General features: G+C 53.7%; 2 protein-coding genes across 2 annotated transcripts; both read left to right on the plus strand.

Moving 5' to 3' along the window:
* Positions 1-1,036: 1,036 nt before the first annotated feature.
* Positions 1,037-5,935, plus strand: LOC103067687 (extracellular fatty acid-binding protein-like). Its single transcript, XM_025165964.2, has 6 exons — positions 1,037-1,342; positions 2,126-2,262; positions 2,725-2,795; positions 3,622-3,738; positions 4,558-4,659; positions 5,594-5,935. Exons 1-6 carry the CDS (start codon positions 1,250-1,252, stop codon positions 5,617-5,619), a joined length of 546 nt encoding a protein of 181 aa, XP_025021732.1. The 5' UTR covers positions 1,037-1,249; the 3' UTR covers positions 5,620-5,935.
* A 2,470-nt stretch (positions 5,936-8,405) lies between these two features.
* On the plus strand, positions 8,406-12,631 carry LOC103067918 (olfactory protein-like). Its single transcript, XM_088146738.1, has 7 exons — positions 8,406-8,848; positions 9,219-9,358; positions 9,625-9,692; positions 10,513-10,629; positions 11,631-11,732; positions 12,168-12,190; positions 12,551-12,631. Exons 1-6 carry the CDS (start codon positions 8,756-8,758, stop codon positions 12,188-12,190), a joined length of 543 nt encoding a protein of 180 aa, XP_088002864.1. The 5' UTR covers positions 8,406-8,755; the 3' UTR covers positions 12,551-12,631.
* Positions 12,632-17,718: the final 5,087 nt, after the last annotated feature.

The raw sequence follows: 17,718 nt of genomic DNA on the forward strand, positions 1-17,718 counted from the left end.
AGCTTCGGGTTGTGCCCTTTCCTGGATCGGGATGCCCTGCAAATAGTCACTCATGGCCTCGTTATCTCCCAGATAGACTACTGCAATGCGCTCTACATGGGGCTACCCTTGAAGAATATCCGGAAGCTCCAGCTGGTCCAGAATGCGGCCGCGTGAGCAGTTTTTGGGGCCCGAAGAAGGGCCCATATAACACCTTTGCTCTGTGAGCTGCATTGGGTACCGGTTTGCTTCCGGGTCCAATTCAAGGTGTTGGTTATCACCTTTAAAGCCCTACATGGCATGAGGCCAGGTTACCTGAAGGACCGCCTCGCCCCCACGATCTCAACCCGTCCCACCCGATCTCACAGAGAGGGCATGGTCCGGATCCCCGCAGTAAAAGAACTTCGACTAGCGGGGTCCAGAAGGCGGGCCTTCTCTGCTGTGGCCCCCGCCCTTTGGAACATCTTGCCCCCAGAGGTGAGAGAGACCCCCTCACTCCAGGCCTTTCGGAGGGACTTGAAGACCTGGCTCTGCCATCTGGCGGGGCGGGGAGGGAGGATATCAGAAATGGGGTTGGCTGGCCCCTTAGTGGCCTGGTGTGGCCCCTATCGGCCTCTTGGATTTTTTAGCTTTTTTATTTTTGTAATGTCTGGTTTTTATAACTTTAATTGTATTTCTGATTTTAGTTTGTTGTAAGCCGCCCAGAGCCCCCCGTTGTGGGGAGATGGGCGGGGACAAGTCAAATAAATAATACAAAAAATAATAATAATAATTCCCGAATTAGAGCCAAGTCCACCCCTAAAAACGCTCCCTGCTGAGAGCTGTTTATCCAAGGTGCCCGTTCTCTGTCCATGGAGGTTCTGTGCCCTTCCCAACTCCGACATCCAGTGCTGTGATTAGGACAAGCAGGGCCCAGAAAGCAGGGGGTTGGCTGTTTCCTGCCAACTTTCGCCCTGCGGCCTTCTCCTGACCTGGAGGTGGGGGGGAGGTGGGAGGGAGGCCTTTTCTGGCTGGAGGCCCTCCAAATGCCTCCTGGGTCCTCGGCCAAGGCAGAGCAATGGCCCTTTGTGCTGGGCGAGATAATCCGTCTTTGTGCTCAGCAGCCACGCGGCTCTCCGAGTGCCCCACGACCGAGTTCTGAGGCAGATGCAGACCTTTGGGGGTGGAAGTGGCGCCTGAGCGCTATAAAAGCCAAGGACCTCGGGGAACCTGCTTCTCCAGGCATCTCCGAGGGTTCTTTGGCAGAGCAGGCAGAAAGGAAGTGGGCAGGATGAAGCTGCTCTGGCTGTGTGGCTTGGGGATCGCCCTCCTCTGCGTTCCATGTGCCACTTTTGAGGAGGCTGACCGCTGCGGTTTTGACCAGGTAACCAAGCCAGGCTGCGTCTCCTTGGGGTGCCCTCTGGTCCAGCTCCCTTCTGTTGAGGGGCATCCTTAAAGTGCTTAATTTTCATTGCCAATGAGAACGCTGATCATTGTCTATGGGGAAAGAGGAGGGCACACAGTGGAATGTTAAGGGTGACAACTCACACATTTCCCTGCCAATGAACCATCTCTCTGTGCTCAACTCCCGGCAGACGGGGAGGCTATTCAACAGGAATCGCAGGTCCTCTCACTTCTTCTAGAGACCGTTGTGAGAAAACATGAAGAAGCTTCAAAATCTAAACTCTCTTGGCCCACCCGCCGCCCCAGTGTTCTCTCCAAGGAAACGTCTTTCCAAAGTGTAAAGTTCCTCAAGTGGTTCCCCCAGGCTTCACCCCGCCACCCTCAGCTCCTGCTGGAGCTCCAGACTTCCCTTCCGGGGTGCCAGCTCTTGTCCGGTCCTGAGGCCAGCCGGACAGTCCCTCCCTCCATGCCCACTGGGCATCACTCCTCCTCTGCTCCCCTGCCCCGAGGTTTGCTGCACAGCCTGGTCCCATTGCAAGCCTCTATCTAAAAGCCCCCCGATTTTGAAAGTGGGGTGTGAAATGGCCAGTGGTGCACCACGAGCACTTGATCTCCAGTCAAGCTCCCACATGAGGACTGGATAGCAGGACCAAAGGACTCCCAAATAAGCTGGACAGGAAGCATGTTGCCCAGACTTCTGTGCCCAACTTCTCCCACACACCAGCTTGGGAATCCTGGTTTGCTAACCAGCCTCTGTCCTCAGCTCCTAGGGAAATGGTATCTGCTTGCTGTAGCCACAAACTGTGAGTGGATGATAGAACATATGACCAAGGAGATAACGGCTTCCAACATAAGCAGACTGGAGGATGGAAACTTCCATGTTTATACCAACTTCTCGACGTAAGTGCCTGCTGTGCCGTGCCAAGCCTGTGCCCACTGCTTCTGCTTCTGCTTCTGCTTCTGCTGCTCCTGCCCTCTGCCCCCTGGCTGGGGGGCATACACTCTTGTGTCCTGGAGGGTGGTGGAAATTCTGTCCCCAGTGACTTTGAGAGGGGCTGAGCCTTGCCAGTTTGTTCTGGAAGGTCTGCAGGGGCCGCAGGAGATCTCAGTGGGAACAAGAAACAGGACTTTTCTCGATCCGTGTGGATCAGCAGGAGAACAGGGCTCTTCCCAGAAGCAGAGAGCCCCGTGGCTTTTTAGGAGAAGAGGTGCCCGCGTAGCCAAGGGTGGGGGGAGGAGTGAGCGAGAGCCCCACAAGCATCTTGCTCTGCATCTTCCCTCCGTGAAGCTTTTCGCCCAGGCAGGAGCCTGAAGCTGATTCTGCACCTGCCTAATGACTCGTTCTGTCATTTCATTTCACAGGACATACGGATGTGTTGAAATGGAGTTTATATATACAAAACTGGAGAATGGGAAATACACCTACACAACTGGTTTGTATGAGCAGGAATTGCTCCTCTCGAGCCTCCTCCGCTCCAGGCCGCCTGGCAGAGGAAAGGGCATCTGAGCTGGGTCAATTTCTCTGGGGAAAGCGGGTCTCCGGAGACTTGTGGTGCTCTCCCAACATGGGTTCTGCTCAGCAGGGGCCAGGTCCCCCCCCCCGCCCCAGCTCCCTTTTGTATTTAGCAGCCGCCTGTCTCCAACCCTGCACTTCCTCTTTTGCATCAACATCTGTCTGTCTATCATCAATCAGTGAAACAATCAGCAGATTGGGGAGGTGGGTGGAGGGGCTGGAAGAGCGGTCTAGAGCATCTTGGGTTGGAATATGGGGCATTTTCTTTGCCTCAAACTCCTGAAAAGCAGCAGATTGGCTGAAGCTGAGATATAAACATGCTTTCCTACCTTCTGACTCAGGAGATGATGTAAGAACTCTTTCCATTTCTTAGAAAAAAAAATAATAACTTAGCTGAAATGGTAGAACTCCCTTCCACTGGAAAAGTCTGGACACCTGAGCTACATCCACACAATGAGATGGAGTTAACCTTTCAAGCTGCCAATATCTTTATGATTTAATTAGCCAATATTTTTTGTAATAAATTAACCTTTTTGTAGTTAATTGATTTCACATTGACTCACAATTCACATTTCGGGTCCTGCATTACATGGTAGGTCAATAAAAGAATGAAATATTGGTTTAGTTTTTAAAAATGTACTTAGAAGGAGAGGCTTTCAGGACATGCCAAATTTGATTTAGGCTTTCTACAACAGCCGGGCCCTCACCATTAACTTTGGATGGCCTCCTTCTGCTCTTTCCGCCAGGTTTCGGGGACAAAATTATAGACATGCTGAAGACAGATTGCGACAACTATGTCATCACAGTGTCCACAGACCTGGAACCCATTGAAGACCAGGTGTGCAAGTTTGTGTCACTCTACGGTAGGTGTCCAGAGCACTCCCCATCTTCACTTTGCCAAGGGGAAAGCCAGCCCAGCCCATGATTTATTTGTTCACTTGCACATCCCTCTTCTCCCAAGTGGTGATTTGTGACGGTCACTCTCCAAGGCACCTTGCGCAAAAGGAAAAGGACAGGAGAGAAGTGGAAAAAGCGCCAAGCTGCCCTAGGAAGGGTTCTTGGAAGGTCCTCCTTCACCTCTCCTTTTTCGGTAGCCAGGTGGGCCACCCCACTGCTTCTTTCTCCAGACGCAGCAGGGCACTCTCGCTGGGCATTTAGAGGGTTTCCAAAGGAACGAGATCAATGAAACCGAAGTGTCCCATTGGGATCCTTTGGGGAGGGGCCGGTCCTTCCGGGCAGATGCTACCTTCCTACTATCCTCCCACTGTCCCCTCTGGTGGGCAGGCACGGGTGGCCGTGAGGTCAGCCACGTCAGCGGTATTCCCAGGAGTGCCACAAGAGTGTCACGGCTTCTGGTTTTGCGTTGTTCCACTTCCGGCAAGAAATCAACACGTGGCCTGAGGGGCGACTCAGTGCTTCTCTTTCCAGCTCGATCCAACTGCGCCCTGCTCTCAGGAAACCCCCTGGGCCATATTCGGACCCATGTTGATTACATATTTTGGCGCTGCTAAAATCAGCATGAATTCCACCGTTCAGGGCATTCCCTTGATGGAAAAGTTGGCCCCAGATTTTGATGCTCATTGGCACCTCCATATTTGAAGCGCTTTCTCCCCGTGGAAATCTGTGGGGGGAGACTCAAGATGTCTGTTCACTTCAGGCCCGTCTGTTCTTCCTTTCTGCAGACAGGACTATGTCCGTGTCCCAGTCTGTGGAACAGTTATTTGAAGACCAGGTGGCGGAATTGGAGTTGGACCCAGACCAGATCATCCATCTGGCCAACAAACGTAAGATCCAAAGATGGCTGTCGGTCAAAGGCGGGGAGACAGAGACAGAGAGAGAAACGAGAGAAATCCGTAGACTTCTTCGTTCTCTGGTTTGAAAAGAACCCACCAGGGAAGGAGAGATGAGCACGTTTCTTCCGCAAAAGGCCAGGGTCCTTCATGTACTTCCTTGCTCAGATATTTGTTGAATTAACTTGCTCCTGTAGCAGGTCATTTTGTGTTCCACAGACAAAAAGGCACGCGCCCACACACACCCCTAAAACTTTTGAGCCCACAAAAAAGGGAAACAGAGGTAGGGCCCGGGGCCCCTCTGGGGTGGAATTAGGCAACAAGTACAGTCAGATCCCCCGTGGGATTGTAACTAAGGGGCCCTGGTGCCTTGGGCATGGATGTTCTCAGGAAGGGGAAGGATAGGGAGGCATCTGGCGGAGAGAGGGGAAGAATGGGGCTGCTTGAGGGAGCAGCATTTCCTGTGAGGAGGAGCAACCGTGCCAGGCCAGGCAGGCGGGATCCCAGCAGCTGGCAAGAGCCCTCTCTTGCATTTCTGCTTGGAGCACCACCACTGCTCTGCAGCAGGTTCTTGGTGGAGCCTGGCGATGTCCAGGCTGCTCCCACCTGTCGGAGCCCCTCTTCTGCTCTTGACCGCCTCCAGAGGCAGGCAGGCCAGCTCCTTTTTCTGTTTCTCGGACCTCTCTTCGTAAAGGCTGCCCGAATTCACGCTGGGAGGGAGCTGTATCCACACGCATGGGGAACGGCAGAGCGGGAGGGGTGTTTTTCAAGATCAGTTGGTCCAAACAAAGTGCAGACCTAAGGGAAGAGCAAACCCATGTTTGGGGTGCTCCTGTGTTTCTCCCACCGCCCCCTTTGCATCCTGTGATTCCGTTGCCGGATGTTTCATCTAGGCAATAACTACGCTATCCTGACTTTGTGTCTGCAGTTGCCTGTACAGAAAACAACAACTAGGCAAGTTTTTCTGTGAAGACATCAGTGCCAGAGGGGACTGTTTCCAGGATCAGCATGCTCGGCTCGTGACGGGACACGTTCGCTCCTGATCGGAACCCCTTTGGCAGTGTCAGGTGGTGCCAGGTGGGAGGGTTGGGACACCCAGCTGAGTCTCCAAGTGAAGCCAGAGGAGGGGACCCAGCTCTGCCCCCGGGCTCCTTCGTGCAGGGGCCAAAGCAGAAGCATCCAATGAGAACAGCTGCTGTGTGCAATTTTGTCTTCATTAAACCTCTGGGATATAAACATCCCTGATGTGCTCTTAATAAATAGATTAAGAAAATAACATGTGTGTGTGTGTGTGCTGTCTGTGCAGCTTCTCTCACCTCTGGGGCAATCCTTACCTTTTCCTTTCAGGACAATTTAGCCGAGGCTAAAAACCAGTTGGTTAAAAGGGGGCGAGTCTGTCTCCCACTCAGGAGGGCTAATCCCAGTCTTTCTTCCCTCCGTCAGTAGGGCAGAGCTGCAATTAAAACTGAGGGGAGGGGGATTTTCCATCTCTGATCCCATTTTTGCCAAGGCCCAGCAGGGAGGGAGGGAGGGAGGCAGGCAACCATTTCGCTTGCTGTCAAGAATCATGAAGATGGCGTATCTGGTCCACAGCACCGACATAAGGGTGTCAGATCACAGCGTGGTGACCTGAGCGGCAAAGATAGTAGCCAGGAACAGTCAGATGATCATAATTTTAGATGGGCAGGGTATTTGCCAGCACTAAGAAAGAAGGGCTGTTCTGACGTGTGTGGAAAGCTCAGGGACCACAAAGCGGAGAAGGATCCTGTTCTGCAAGGTGTGTTTTAATTGTCAGGCTGGAGTGGGCCATGTGCCCCATTTGCTGTGGTACCTTCTGGGGAAATCCACATGCCAGGGTCGTCCTACAGCCATCAGTTCACCTTTTCATCTCTCATTGCCTTGGTGATGGGGGGTCCCTCTCCCAGCCAGAAAGACCTGGAATTGCAGAAACGACGGCGAAAGGGCTTGAGCCGCTGCTGCTGAAAACCCTGGGGAGAAAAAAGATGCTCCCTGAGGTGTCTCTGCATGTTGGCAGCAACCAGTGTAGACGAGGAGGGGTGGGTGGGAAGAGAGAGGGAGACGGGGTGGACAAGGCCACGAGCCATCAACATCTGCCCACTGCTGGGAAAGAAGACACAGGTGCTCCTTCGCAATAAACAAATGACCCAGAGGAGCCAATTCTGCATGCCGTGCGGCACTTCTGCAATCGATAAAAACACATCCCCATAAAAAGAGGGAAGAAAAACCCAGTCACAGATAAAATAGCAAGCCAATGACATGATATAAAGGGTGGGTTATGCCCACTGTGACCACACGTCCTTTATTTTAGAAAGCTGTCCTTTAGATTTATTTTATTATTTCTTTTCTTGGTTTTGCTCTTGAATTTTCCTTTGTAAAGCAGTTATAAATATAAACGATTAAATTTTTTTGTCCTTATGAACCTCTTTCAGATTTGCCCCTTTTTCAGGTTTGTCATTTATTTTTTCCATGACAATACGGTCACTGTAGTTATGCCCGGAAACGGCCTTTCTCCTTTAACACTCTTGTGGGCCCATCCAGGTGCCACACATCTCACAAAGGTTTTGCAGCCACCCCGGGCATTTTACTGCTCCTAAGCTTATTGCCAAAGGAAGAATAGATGAATGGGGGGTACAGAGCAAAGGAGCCCCGGTTGTTCTAGTTTGGCAGAACTAAATCTTGAAAGCAGAGGAGAGCAAGAAGAGGCCCAGGCAGACCCCCAGCCCCATTTTGCTGCCTTCTAATCCTGCCATGTCAAAAATGTGCCATTTTCGGGCATGAAACTCAGAGAGCCCTGAAGCTCTCTGAAAGTTGAAAGACACAAAACATGGAAACTCCCCATCTGTTTTTCTTCCTTTCTCTGCCCCGTGCCCCTCCTGCTCTCAGAGAGGGTAAGGAGTAGGTCCTTGGCAACCAAAGAGTTGCACGTCCCTGCCTTATAGGCAGTGCAGATGGTCCAAGGGTTCCGTAACCCATCCCACTCCGGGTCAGGCCAACCAGCCTTGAAAAAGTAGAGATCCCAACCACAATCCCAGGGTTAGTTTCAGCACATTCTGAGCACCGGATTACGTAGAGATTATTTCATGGCGGCCACATCATGAGTCTTTGTCACAGAGCGAGGGCACCAAAGTCAGAGCATCTGCACCCACTTGGGTGTGCGTCTGAAAGGGGTTCCCCGATTTAAGGAGAAGCAAGGCCCTCCTCGGCAACACAGGGGAAGCCATCTGGGGTGGTGTGTCGGCTGCCAAGTCCAGGGGGTTGGCTCTTTGGGGTCTTCTTGCAAGAGAGGATCTGCACTTGGCTTGTAACATCTGGTTGCTTTTAGGCAAAAGGACCCAGCGTGTCCTTCCAGAGATGATTCAGCCACCTTTGCTGTGCCTCCCACCTGCTGCAGAGGGTGAAACGGGGCATTTGGGAGCTCATTCACTTGTGCGGGGGAGGCCTGCACCAAGGCCGTCAAGGCAACATTTGGCTGTGCCCACAGGCCTTTTGGGGAACCTCCATTCCCAAGGCGGGTTGGCTCTTGGTCTGGGGAAACACAGGGGAAGGAGCTTGACCCCCCCGACCTCTTTCCCCACAAGCACTTCTCTGTGCAGTGCCATGTCACCCCGGAGCGCATGAGCACACCTTGGTCTCCAGACTCCATCCTCTGTCTTCTGTTCTCTCACCTGGCTGGACACAAGCTTGTTAGTTTTGCATTTCAGCCAAGCTGCTCACCTTTGGCGCGCCCTCTGCCCGGCCTCAGATCAAGGAGGAAGACCTTTCCTGGTGGGCTGCAGGCCAAATGCCCACTGGGTCTGGGGCCAACGCAAACGTCCCCTGTTTGGAGAATGTCGATGGGTGAGGTCAGCTGCCCAGCAGGGGCCCGTGTGCCAACAGGGCCCAGGCCAAGAATAACCCCCCTATCTCGGTGGCTGCACGCATGGATGGAGGTGATGCAAGCCTTGGCAGGGGCAGGGGGCATGGGGAGCACCCCCGGGCTCTATAAGAGCAAGAAGCCCTGCAGACCCCAGTCACCTGCCTCCGAGTCGCAGAGGATTCTTCGGCCGAGAAGGAGAAAGGACCACGCAAGATGAAAGTCTGTCTCTTCGCTTTGGGGCTTGCCCTCTGCTGCGCCGTCCAGGCAGATGACTCGACACCATTCGAGAATGCCGAGCTTAGCAGGGTAAGCCACCGTGGCCGGAGCAGGGGCTGCTCTGCTCTGGGGTGCCTTCCCTAACCCTCCTGACCAGAGGAGTCCAAGGAGCTCCGGCGCGGAAAGCCCCCCCTTCGGGCAGAGAGGGAAGGGCAATTGCACCAGGTCTCTGCCTTCTTCCTTTGGGGCCAAGCTGCTGGGACAGTGAGGGAAGGGCCCTTTCTTGCTGGGGGAGGAGGCTGGCGGTCCAGGTCGGTCTCGGTCTCGGTCTCTCTGTCTCTCTCTGTCTCTGTCTCTCTGTCTCTCTGTCTCTCTCCAGCAGAGGGGCAGCCTCCCCGGCATGTGAGATGCTCCTTCTGCAAATGCCAGCCTGGCCCCTAACGCTGTCTTTGATCCCCAGTTGACAGGACCGTGGTACAGTATAGCCATGGCAACCAATTGCCCGAAGTTGAGGGAAATGTCCCGCCATATGCCCATAATCCCTGCCGTGCTTCATTCAGTGACAAAGGATGAATTCAGAATGAAGATCAACCTGCGCATGTAAGTGCCCCGGTTTGCAGCTTGCTTGCTTCCATCGTGCCCAAGTGGCGCGCCGGCTGGGGGCCCTGCTGTGTGCTGCTCATGGAAGGGGCGGCGAGTCACTCCAAAGGCCCTGGAGCCCCCCTGGGGCCAGCGGGTTTGCCCCAACAGCTTCTGAGATCCAGAGAGATCCCAAGGGAGGACAACAGCAGATCCCTTAAGGGCTGGAGAGCACCGTTCAGGTTGACGAGAACAACGCCCTCATACGCTTTGACATCATTTTACAGGCCACAAGGGTGCAAGGAAATAAATCCTGTCATCAGGAAAGAAGATGGAGTATACACCACTACATGTGGTATGTATTAAGTGGGGCGAGGGGGAGGCTTGTAACAATGGGAGCCCGTTGGGCAAAGAATTGGGGATGCAGGGTGGGCACCGGGAAAGGAACAAGGCGGGGGTTGGAGTATCTGCCCCACACGCCTCGGTTCCCAGGATCCAGCACAATTCCCTGAAGGAGCTAACGGGAAAGCTAAAACCCCTTATCGCTGTCCAAGACCCCAAAGAGCCCTGGCCCAGAGGGGGAATCAAAGGTTCAAGGGTCCAGTTCCCTTGCAGCTTGTAAACACAAGCACCCCCAAAATGGCAGTCTGAGATCACACAGTCTGTCACCGCCTGGTAGGAGTTTGGCACAATGGCCACGGTTCTGAGGTCCACTTGAGCGGTCACCTCTCAGAGATCACACGCCAAAAGGGAAAGAACCTGGACCCCGCAGGGACCAGCCTTGCCAGCCTGACCAGAGGAGCTTGGTCGACAAGGATGGCAAAGAAAGGGATTCTGGGGTGCCCATCTCATCTCTGGGGTGCATAGGGGTTTAGCTCAAGCAAGCGGCACTTTGGGAACATCTTTATCTTCTAAGGAGCTTCATGGCAGGGATGGTTTTCTTAATGTGCAGGTACAGTCAGGGCCCCAAAGCCAACGCTTTAAGTTTTGGATGCCCTCATCGCCGTCTCGCCCCCAAGGCCCTTTCTTCTTCACCGGGGACCAGGAGCTCAGCTCCCTCCAGCTCCTACCTAAATCTCCAGGAGTCCCAGCTTGAACTGGGTTTGCCCTGTGCCCGATCTCTTTGCGAGAGCAAAAGCAAGCCGGTCTACTGTTGCCTCATCTCTTTCCTACAGAGCGAGGTGGTAAAAAAATTATGGATAAGATACAAACCGATTATTCAACACAAGCCTCAATCAGCATGAAGATGACTTCCGACGGAACAAACTTCTGTGTCGTGGTCACGTGTATGAGTATGTACCTCGTCCAGAAAGGAATGCGAAGCCTGTCTCGGCTGAGTTCGCACATCCCATTGATCCATGATTTGTTTCAGCCACGTCATTCAGAACAAGCCACAGGAGCTGGGTAGCAGAGCTTGCTAAGCCATAAACCTGGGTTTGCTTTGCAAAACCAACTGTCATCCATAAGGCTCCATCGGTGACTCGTTATGGGACAAAGGGGGGACTTAAAAGCCTCCAGTGGCAGCTGGGCTAGCGGGAGGGATCTCCTGGCAAGCAGCAGAGGAGCCCTCCCTCGCTCTCTCTTCTTCAGCTTCAAAAGCAGAGGAGAGGCTCCCAGTGGGACCATTTCTGGGCCTCTTGGTCAAGTTGGCCCAACATTTTCTGGACTCAGCGGAGACATTCCTGCCTCCTGGAGTCAAGCTGTGCCCAGAAGCAGGGCTCCTCTTCCTCTGCTGACTTGTTTGTCGAGCGGCAGCTCTGATCTCCCCATATTACAACCGTGCCTGGTCAGAGCGCTGGGCAGCCCCCTGAGGTGGCTGTCAGTAACCAGGGGACCTCTTGGGTTCACCCACCAAACATGGCACCTGCTTCTGCTGGGCCCTTTTAAGGGCCAGGAACCTCCCCAGGGCATCGCCTCACCAACCCCCTGCCCCTTCTGGGGTCACCACGATGCCACATGCCCTGAGCTCATGGGACTGCCACCAGCTGAGCTACAGACCCGTTTCTAACTTTGTGTGTCCTCCAATTCTCCCCTGAAAACAGGTGCCCATCCAGGGGGCCCCCAACCCTCAACTCCTACTCCTGAAAACACCCTGATCGATCGGTGGTTTGGGGCACTTGCAAGCGGGGCTGCTCCTCTCTTTCCTCTTTCCCAAGAGCCCCCCTTTGGGGAGAGTTGCCCAAGGACTGGGGTCCTCAGTAACCACCATCTTAGAAATCTCTCTCCCTTCTCTGCCTCCTGGGGCAAAAATGCCCAAAGGCCACAACTCAGGTCTGACTCGTTCTGTGTGCAGGCAAGGACCTTCCCGTGAGAGAGGACTTCATGAGCAAGTGCAGATCCTTTGTCAAGGAAGTGGGCCTGAACGAGGCAGACCTGCAGGAACTGCGCAAAGAGGGTAAGCACTTCGCTGGTGGCTGTGGAGACTCAGCCATGGAAGAAAGACAGTCGCGTTATTGTGGCAAGGGGGGGGCTGTCGCCACCTGGTGTGCGAGGGTGCTGCGTGTGCGAGAGAGCCAGGTGAGATCACCTCTTTCCACAGCATAGTGGAATTCTGCACAAGGGAGAGCCAGCAGCAGCCCTGGGCGCTGGACCCGAGAGGTCTCTCAGCGCTGGGGCACCTGGGCCTCGCGCCTTTCGCCAGGCCTCCTCCCCCTCCCCCAGCACTGCTGTGCACGAGGGAGAGATGCACCCAGCTGGCAGAGGAGGGGGCTCGGCTCCTCTGCCCTTGCGGGCCCCGGGGGGAGGCGGTGCCCACCGGGGGCCCTTTCCCTTCAGAGGCACAACGGATGGAAGAGGCAACGTTCAACCTGCTCTTTTTCATTTTCCACAGGGATGTGCGCCCCTCCCCAATAGGTAGGTTTATTTCAGGCACGGGTGTTCGGTTCTTAGAGCAGTGGGCCTTCTTTGGACCCTCCCTCACTTTCAGCGACAGCAGGACCTTTTCCAGAGCTTTGCAAGCTGCAGCGGGGCTCCTCTGAACCAGGGGAGGGCTCCTGGACATCGCCTGGCTGACCTGGGGGGCATCTGCGGTTTGCTGCCCGTCTGCATGAAAACTGGGGGGGGAGGGCTGACACAGAAGAAAACAGATGGAAGTGCTCCCATCAACAGGCCCCCGAGGCCCCCAGGAGGGTCGAGAGTGGTCTCAAGGGGGCTGGAGTTGAAGTCGGGAGACGCAGCACCCCCAGTTCCGCTCACCGGCTCCTTTCCTCGCAGGTGTCCAAAGCGGAGGCCTCGAAGCTGCAGGGAGTGGCGGCTGGGTGCGCTTTGAGCTTGGCTAAAATCCAAGGAGAAATCTGAATAAATAGACTTAGAACATGTACCTCGACTCTTGTTTCTGCCACCCCCCCTTTCACACTGTGGGTGATCTCGATCTGTGGGTTGGAGGGGGGGAGGATCCAGCGGGGGGGGGATGAGAGGCAGACCTGAATTAAAAAATATAGGGGGTGAAAATAAGGGGGGGGCTAACAAACTAGTTGGCCCACCAAGCCACCCCCAGGCTGATCCTTCAGGACTTCCCCCTCCAGGGCAGGGCAGGACTGTCTCCCTTGGAAAAGCACCCCAAGTCTCTGGCCCCGCGGGAGATGGGGGGATCCATCTGCACCAGGCCCAGAGAAGCCTGCTCTTCTGTCCCGCAGGAGCCCAGCCGGGCAGGTGCTAGCAGCAGAAGCTCCCGCTCCCCCTTCCTGCTTCTCAGTTTTGTTTTGTTTTTCCTGTCGGAGAAAGTTCCAAGCGTGGCTCCTTCTCGTCCACGCCGGGGGCGATTTCATAATACTTTCTAATGATGTTTAGAAAATCCCCCAGCTCTGCGGCCCTGCTGCTCGGTAGCAGCACGATTAGGAACCCGACTTGAAAGGCCCCGGACTTGGTCCTGCGTGCCCCTGAACGTTTCCCAAGGAGGGTGGAGCGCTTGGGGGGAGAGAGCCTGGCAGGGGCTGGGTTTGATCCCGTGCGGCGATGGGTGACGGAGGCCGCTGCCCCACTGACACCGTGAGTGCCGAAGAAGGCCTCCCGTTTCTCAATTAATGTGCCCAGGATTGGAAAAAAAAGGGGGGGGGTCAGAAAATCAGAATGGCATTTAAAAACAAGGCAAAACGGGAACGTTACATGGATCTGCACAACACACTGTCCCTTCCTTCATGCTGACATCTAAGGAGGCGGCCATTGCAAAGGATGCTGAAGAAGGAATCGGTGCTGAGCAGGGACTGGGGTGGGGGGCAGAGAAGCCCTGACAGGACGGATGCCTCGGCCCCCACACAGGGGCCTCAAGGCTGGGCTGGGGGCTGCCTATGTCTGATTGCAGCTGGCCCGTTTGCACCAAAGGGAAGGCGCCCAGGCCAAGCTTCAGGGGAGGCACCACCATGGAGCTCTTTTGGCTCATCCTTTGCTGAGCAGGAGCAGGGTCCAAAGCCTGCCAGCCCGCCCCACTTCCTCCAGAGCCTGGCGCTGAGACCCAGGCAGCAGAGCCGCCCCGCCCCGCCCCCTGGAGCTGGTCCAGCGATCCGGTTCCAAAATCGAGGGTGGTGCACGGAGAACTACAGTACAGTACAGGGCGGAGTAGGAGATTTCTGTGCCTGCAGCCCTGAGGATCAGCAGCTGGATCCAGCTGGAGGCGGCCAGGGGCTTTTTGCACCTAAACCCCTGCCTGAGAGCAGCAGGCAAAGGGTGGGCGAATCTCAGGGACCACCTGGCCTTCCTGCTCAGCTTCTCTGGAAGCCCTAACCCTGGGCTGGACTGTAATAAACCTAACCAGGAAAATGGTGGCTGCACTCTCTTTCCCTCCCTGTCTTGTGGCATGACCGGGGCAAACCCGGTTCCTCTCTTTGCCTGATCCTATCAGGCCCAAACTGACTCTTCCTGCCCCCCTGCAAGCCCACCCAGACCACAGGAGAGAAGCCTCTAAGAAGGGAGTTGCAACTGAACAACCAGGTGGGAAACCCCAACCCTCCATCCTCCATCTGGGCTGGGCCACACAACCCCACATTCCGTCTACTTCACAGGGGGCTTCCCTGAAGGAGCCCCTTTGCCTAACAAGAGAAATCACTCCAGGGACAGGGACAAGGACCCGCCCAGCTTCCCCAAAGTGGCCAGCCCATCAGATCCCGAGAATCTCCCACCTTGTAGCCCTCAACTTCTATAAAAACCTTTGCCTTCCCACTGTTCAGGGCCGCTCTTTCTGGTCCAGCAGGCACCCAACAGCCTTTCTCCTTGAAGGAGTGCTCCGTACTTCAGCCATTTCCATGAGAGGACCACCTGGCCATGCTTTGCAACGAACATCTCCTTGGCCTGAGCTCTGGATCCTGGCTCTTCTTGGAGAGCTCCTGTCCTGTGCAGTTTGGCAAGGCCTCTTGCCCCCCCCCCCCAGTGAAGGGTCAGGGCTCCATCCTGGGGGGACCCTGCAGCTCATGGATTCCTAGTGGGAGGCCCATGTCCTCAATGTCCCCAGTCCCGAGTTTGCTGGACAGCCTGGAGCAAAGTTGGAGGTCCATTCCTCTCCAAGAGGCACCCTCCCCACTGAAGCTGTGCTCCACTGGCCCACCAAACAGTGACCTCTGTGGGGAGAGGGACTTCTCCGGACTTGGGCAGCCAGTGGGACTTGCGCCTGAGGCCTCCACGGGCTCCATCCCCAAGCCCAGGCTCTGAGGACCCCCTTTCCCATCCCAAGCATGGTCCTTTCCCCGAGCAAGTCAGGGACAGCTCCTCCCCACAGTCCTCCTGTTCCCCCAGATTTATAACCAGAACAGTGTGGTTTCCCAGCACCCAAGCCTAGCAAGTTGTGCGAACACATGGTGGGCATGCAGCTCAGGGCTCAATGCATGGTGGGGACCAACCCTTGTCTCAGCATGTTGGGGAACCAGTCCATCCCAGTCAGCCAGGGTCTGGTTTATTCCCCACTGAGACCTCTAACTGGGGGGAGCCTTCGAGGCTGCAAGGTCTCACGTTTGCTCAGTGCAGAAACCCAAGAGCAAGCACCCTCACCAAAGGGCTGAGCCCGTCACCTCCTGAGGGAGTGGCTTCCGCTGTCCAGCTGCCCGGAGGGAGGGGTTTTGGACCACAGCATAAATCCTGATGGGGGGGACGAGAGAGGACCATTCCCAGCCTCCTCTGCAGCCTCCTCTTCCCAACTCCTTTCACCTCTTTTCACAGGGCACGGTTTCTAGTCCGTTGGCCATCCTTGGTGCCCTCGTCTGAAACATCCCCAGATTGTCTGAACGCTTCTTCACAGCATGTTGAGTGAATACAGCCACTGTGTTTTCTTAACCCAGGTTGCAGACGCGTGTGCTATCGGATTCCCGCTATGGGAAAGTGTATTGCTTGTTTGATTCATTGTGTGCCATCAGGAAGGTGTCAGCCCTTAGCCACCGCAGCGATCTTTTTCCCATGACGATCTCTCCCCAGCCTGATCCTTCAGACCTCGCCATGGTGCACCCATCGCCTGTCACTGAGTCCGTCCCTTGCTGCTGGCCGTCCTCTTCTTCGCTTTCCTCCCCCATTTCCCAGCATCACAGCCTTCTCCAGAGAGCTGGGTCTTCGCATCCCCTGCCCGAAATAGGCTGATCCGAGCCTGGTCCTTTGCACCTCAAGGGAGAACTCTGCGCTGATCTTTTTCCCCCCAATGATCCATTTGTCTGCGGTTTTTTGACTGCCCACGGTGTTCTCAGGCGTTTTCTCTCTCTTTTTAAATTAATTTTTATTAAAAGTTTTTACATAGCTAAAAGACGAAAACAGAAATATATAAAGAAAAGAAAGAGAAAGAAAGAGAAAATAATATGGTTAAAGAAGCGACTTCTGCCTTTCTCTACAGCAGTCACTTATTTATTTATTAAAGCGACTCTGGGCAGCTTTGCTACAAAAAAGTGACTTTCTTGTAACAAAGAAACTTCCTTGTAACTTCCTTGTGACTTTGTAACAAGAGTTGCAAACAAACCCATTATCCCTCTTATTGTTGCAAAAACCTCTTCAGACCTTTATTCAATCTTTTTTCAATCATCAAATTCAGAAATCACCATTCCACTTTTTTCCATTTTCAGCAAAACGTCCATAAAAGGTTTCCGGTCTTTTATAAAAGAACTTACTGTCTTGTCCCTGACAAACAAGTCAGTTTTGCCATCTCTGCCAATTCTGCCATCTTCACAATCCATTCCTCCTTGTGGGTATTTCAGTATTTCTCCATCTTTGTGCATGTAATAATCTTGCTGCATTTACCATATATAATATTGATCTTCCATAAGTGTTTTCTAATTGATTATCCATAAGTCCCAATAAAAAGAGTTCTGGTTTCATCTCAATATTAATCTTCAAAATTCTTTGTGTTGTTATATGTTTCTTTTTTATTATTATTTTGCTTTTTCACAAGTCCACCATGCGTGGTAAAAAGTCATGTTTTTCACATTTCCAACATTGACTAGAAGTACCTTTATACTGTAGATCTTAGATAATTTCAGCGTGCATCATTTTGTAACAGTTCTGTCTTAAATTACAACACAATGTGAATTTCAGTCCCTTTATCCACATTCTCTCCCACTGATTCATCTGTGGGATGAATTATAGCCAAAATTCTTAGCCCATTTTATTATGCAACCTTTAACTTGCTCCTTTTCTGTTTCAAATTTCAACAAAAATATATACCTTTTTGCAATCAGATGTTCATTTGTACACTGTTCATTTTCAAATTCTGTCTTATGTTGATCAGTCCCCATTACCTTTTGATCTATATTAAATCTTTCTCTTAATTGTCCATATGAAAACCATTGAAAACTTAATCCCTCTGCAGTTCATTCTTCGCTTGACCTCATCTTGAGCTCTCCATGTGTTCTCAGGAATTTTCTCAACACCAAATTTCAAAAGCATCAATACTCTTTCTATCCTGCTTCTTCAAATTCCAGTATTGTCCAAACCTAACCATAATATCTTATCACCCCTGAGCGCGTGAGCACACCTTGGTCTCCAGACTCCATCCTCTGTCTTCTGTTCTCTCACCTGGCTGGACACAAGCTTGTTAGTTTTGCATTTCAGCCAAGCCGCTCACCTTTGTTGCGCCCTCTGCCCGGCCTCAGATCAAGGAGGAAGACCTTTCCTGGTGGGCTGCAGGCCAAATGCCCACTGGGTCCGGGGCCAACGCAAACGTCCCCTGTTTGGAGAATGTCGATGGGTGAGGTCAGCTGCCCAGCAGGGGCCCGTGTGGCAACAGGGCCCAGGCCAAGAATAACCCCCCTATCTCGGTGGCTGCACGCGTGGATGGGGGTGACTCAAGCCTTGGCAGGGGCGGCGGGCGTGGGGAGCACCCCCGGGCTCTATAAGAGCAAGAAGCCCTGCAGACCCCAGTCACCTGCCTCCGAGTCGCAGAGGATTCTTCGGCCGAGAAGGAGAAAGGACCACGCAAG

This window comes from Python bivittatus, unplaced genomic scaffold (genome assembly GCF_059951505.1).
Source record: "Python bivittatus isolate LINGU-HERP-01145 unplaced genomic scaffold, Pbiv_v1 ctg000160_np1212, whole genome shotgun sequence".
In the NCBI taxonomy this organism is placed as follows: domain Eukaryota; kingdom Metazoa; phylum Chordata; class Lepidosauria; order Squamata; family Pythonidae; genus Python; species Python bivittatus.